The sequence below is a fragment of the Lynx canadensis genome, chromosome X (assembly GCF_007474595.2).
Source record: "Lynx canadensis isolate LIC74 chromosome X, mLynCan4.pri.v2, whole genome shotgun sequence".
NCBI classification, from domain to species: Eukaryota; Metazoa; Chordata; class Mammalia; order Carnivora; family Felidae; genus Lynx; species Lynx canadensis.
Window position 1 is genome coordinate 44008756 of NC_044321.2, and position 4479 is coordinate 44013234.

At 52.5% G+C, this 4479-nt stretch overlaps 1 protein-coding gene across 1 annotated transcript; it reads left to right on the forward strand.

Moving 5' to 3' along the window:
• The first annotated feature begins 1225 nt into the window (after nucleotides 1-1225).
• On the forward strand, nucleotides 1226-3016 carry LOC115506771 (EZH inhibitory protein). The gene is made up of 3 exons (XM_030304798.1): nucleotides 1226-1347; nucleotides 1479-2719; nucleotides 2828-3016. Exons 1-3 carry the CDS (start codon nucleotides 1233-1235, stop codon nucleotides 3014-3016), a joined length of 1545 nt encoding a protein of 514 aa, XP_030160658.1. The 5' UTR covers nucleotides 1226-1232.
• The last annotated feature ends 1463 nt before the right edge of the window (nucleotides 3017-4479 follow it).

Consider the following 4479-nt stretch of genomic DNA (forward strand, 5'->3'; position numbering starts at 1 on the left):
GAATGCAGTAATAATGGCTTTTGTAATAATGAATAAAAATTAGTCTCCAAGGGCACCTGGGTGGCTCGGTTGGTTAAGCATCTGATTCGTGATTTCAGCTCAGGTCATGATCCCACCATTCCTGGCACTGAGCCTCACCTCAGACTCTGCACTGCCAGCATGGGGCCTGCTTGGGTCTCTCTCTCTCTCTCTCTCTCTCTCTCTCTCTCCTCTCTCTCTGCTCCCCTCCTGCTCACTCACACTCTCTTTCTCTCTCTCTCAAAATAAATAAACTTTAAAAAAATAAGTAAAAATTACTGTCTAAATATTAAACTTTAAGTCTGTGCATTGCTGCATAATAGAGAACTGTAGCCAAGAAAGTAGACTGGGTCAAATAAATTAATAAATTAATGTACATTCATCAGTGGATTACTATGCAGCCCAAAAAAAATGATGTATATTTAAGGACAGTGTTATCCTTAATCCTGGGCAACTCCAGCCCATGCCTCAGGAGATAAGGCAGGGGGAAGCATGTTACTTCAAAATACCCCTCTGGCATGGCAGAAGTGCTGAACATCCTGAGCTAAGACACCATGAGCCCCATCCTTTTTCTTGATTTCATGCTGCTTTCAAGATTCTAGTGAAGGGTCATTCAGTTGCCAGGAGCAGTTCCAGGACTGTTGCCTCTGGAGTCACACATGGGCCCAGTGTCCTCACAGAGTCCAGGAGGATGCCTGGCTCAGGTGTATCTCCTGTTGGCCAGTGCGGTGTTTCTTTCAAGCCATTGTTTTAAAGTTTCACCATCAGAGTGGTCCTGACAACCTACACTGATTTGGGGGTGACTCCAAGTGTTTATACAGAGAACATCGCCATCTGAGTACCCTTATTCAAAATGCACACCCACACATACATATACACACACGCACGCGCGAGCGCATAGGGGCCCAGGTATGTATGGGGAATTCACATCAGGTCCCGGCAGCAACGGACCCCAGAACGGTGGAGCACACCGTCAGGTTTGGCGCCAGATGGAGCCAGGTTGGCCCACTCCCCTAAGACGAGAGCCACGTGACAACAACCGACCAATCAGAAGCAGAGCTCCTACCCGGGCCCGCCTACCGTCCTCACTCCTTCAGCTGGCGCTGTAGCTAGATGGTGTCTTAGGACAACGATCTTGTGTCTCTGAGAGAGAATCTGGCATGATGGTCACCCCATCGTCCAAGGAGAAGGCACAGAAGCAACAGCAGGGTGAGATGACCGCAGGGCCCAAGAACGAGATCACCCCTGCCCCTGGTGATGCCCGCGGGACCGGCAACCCCAGTCCCAGTGCCTCGGCCCCCTCAGTCTCCAGTGACCTGTCTCCATTGGGTGGTGGCGCCCCACACGGTGTTCCTGGCTGCCTTGGGCGCCATTTTGAGCACCAGAGAGGATCTGGGGCTGCCCCCCGCGAGCCATGAGGGAGCATGCCGACCTTTAGGGCAGCCACGGTCCCCACACAGAGTTGAGGCGTGTGGTGCCCCAGACGGGCCAGGGTCCTCGGGCCAGGGTCTCCAGACCTCATATGCGTGTGGCGTGGCCACCATGGGGCGAGCCACGTGGGGCTCTGGCCAGGCCGGCGGGCCCCGACCCAGACCGCGAGCCCAGTGAACTGCTGTGGGAGGGAGCAGCCCGGCTGGGAAGAGGCTGCCCAGGCTCAGAAGCCTCCGCGGCGGCGCTGTTTCCTGGGCTTCCCAAGCCTCAGTGCCCAGTATCCTTGTCTCCATTTTCTCCAGGGTCTCAGCCTAGCGGTCGCCGCCGTTCTCGGGTTTCTTCGTGGGGTCACGAATCCCGGCCGGGTCCTGCCCTCCGGAGTCAGGCCAGAGCAGCAGGTCCAGCTCTCCGCAGTCAAGCAGCCAGGCCTGGCCCTGCAGTCTTCAATGGTGATGCCCCACCGCCAGACCCCGCCTTCCGCAACCATGCTTCTGGGTTGGGCGCTGCTTTTTGCAGCCTTTCATCTGCCCCAGGCCCTGCCCTTCGAGGTGGTGCTTCTGTGCCAGGCCGCGCTCTCCCGCGTCGTCATTCATCCACGTCAGGTCCTGCTTTCTGCCGCCGTGCATCTGAGCCAGGCCCGGTTGCCCCAGGGCGCCGTGCATCTCATTCATCCACTTCAGGTCCTGCTTTCCGCCGCCGTGCATCAGAGCCAGGCCCTGCTGCCCCAAGGCACCGCGCGCCCGCGACCGGGCCGGCTCCCCGCCGCCGCGCGCCCGCGACCGGGCCGGCTCCCCGCCGCCGCGCGTCCGCACGGGTTCCTGCTCACAGTCGCCGCGCGTCCGCGCAGGTTCCTGCTCACAGCCGCCGTGTCTCCGCGCGGGGCCCTGCCCCAACCCCTGCTTCCCGTGGCCGTGCATCTCGGCCAGGCCCTGCTCTCCGCAGCCCTGCGTCCGGGTCAGGCCCTGCCCTCCGAAGCAGAGCCAACCCGGTAGGCCCTGCCCTCCACAATGGCTGTACACCTCCAGGCTACGTCCTCCGGAGCCACCCCACCCAGACGTCATACCCTAGAAACCGTCCCTCTCTGCCTGTGCCTACCGGCCTGAGTCCTTCTCCTGGGTTGGCCTCACAAGAATTTGTGAGCAACTCAAGCTCTCCTAATCCTGAGGTTCCAAGCCTTGATACCCAGCCCCGTTGGCATGCAGTCCGTATGCGGGCCTCCTCTCCCTCACCTCCTGGTAGGCTCTTCCCTTTCTCTGGGCCGAGTGATGAGGGCTCCTCCTCTTCCTCCTTCCCCTCCTCCGGGTCTCCTGGCCAGAGCTGCTGCTCCACCTCCACCTTCTCCTTCTCCTCCCTCTTCTCCTTCTTCTCTTCCCCTTCTTCCTCCACCTCTTCTTATTCCTCTTCTTCCTCCTCCTCCTCCAATGATTTTTCTGACCAGTGTCCCTCTTCCCCAAAGTTTTGTGGCTTGGGCTCCATCTCCACTCCTAGTCCTGCAAGCCTCAGGCGTGCCTTACTGCCAGAGTTTGAAGGGAGTTTGCCTTCTCCCACTACACCCCCTGGGGTGTGAGCTACCATGAGTATATTCCTAAAACCACAAAAGGAATTAGCATGCACCCACTGACCTGAAGGGAGTGCCTGCTCTGCAGTTTCCTTTGAGGTTTATGAGTGTTCTAGCTATTAACCAACATTATGAGAAATTTTGTTGCTGTTTGCTGAGTAGTTTTGAAGCCTCTCCTTCCCATAACTGCACTACCTAGCATTTATCTGCTTTTGGCCCTTGATTTCAGGCCTGCTTTTTCCTCATAAAGGCCTGCCTTTGCCCCTGAGTTGAGATTGCCCTTTTCCAAGTTCCCTTTATAGAATGACATTTTTGAATGAATACAATAAAAATGTTTGACTTCATTTTTAAGATGTGTTTTTTTTGTCCAAATAACTGTTATTCCTTGTTGATTTAGAGGATTAAAGAAATTTGTTAGCATGCTAGCAAAACTCTTTGGAAGTGAAAGGAAATAAAATACTATCCTAGCAATTATTTATTACTACTATCTAAAATGGAATTTTATCCAGGAAATTCCCATTTATATGCTATATACCCACTTAGCATAGGTGATTTGCAAACTTGGACAAGAAAAGGGAGTAGGATTCAACCCAAGGAGGGGTGATGGAGATATCCAAAGTCAGGAAGGAGACAGGATGTGATTATGTGGTTGTGTGTGTATGTGTGTGTGTACGTGTGTGTGTGTATTGGGGGAAATATTCCTCCAAAGATGGGAGTAGGGAGTGTTGGAAGGAAGCCTCAGGAAGGAGGAGAAAAGCAGGAGTCAGGAGCACCAAGGGGGGAAGGTCTCAGTTTCTAGAAGAAGAAAGAATTCGTGTGTTGGGAAAGGGGACTCCTGAGGTCTGTGTGGGGAAGGGGAAGGTCTCAGAGGGTGATTCAAAGTTAATGATGTGAAACTGGTTAGTTAAAAAGTGTGTTAATGGATAATCTCATTTAAAAAAATGAGTAAATTTGTTAGCAGGTATAAGAGGGTGTGTGTATGTTTGTGTGTAGACATATTTGGAAATAACTGGATGGACATGCACCACCATTCTGTGAACAGGGTATATAGTTTTTGGAATAAGTGATATGATCTTTTATGTGCTATGTTTCATACCTCTATCATATTGCTAGTTCTATAGCGAAACTCAGTTGTTTTTCAAGAAGTTGTGGAATCAATGGGAGAACACATTAAAGGAATGAAGTGAAAAAAAAATAAAACCAGCAAATGAACTCCATCTCCCTACGTTACCATATTTCTCCTCTCTTTGCTTTTCTTCTACATGGCCAATGGTATAGACCTGGCCAAGAAGGGCTGTCTTCCTGGGACCCACATTTTAGAGGTTCTTGCCTAGGCCTTTTTCATGCTGTATTCAGACCATAGAGCTAGGAGTCCACAGAGATGATGGGATGTGCCCATCAGGTCCCAACACCCTGAAATTATTGTAGAAAATGCTTTAGGTTCCCTCATTCCCCAAGGCTGCTTCAGATTC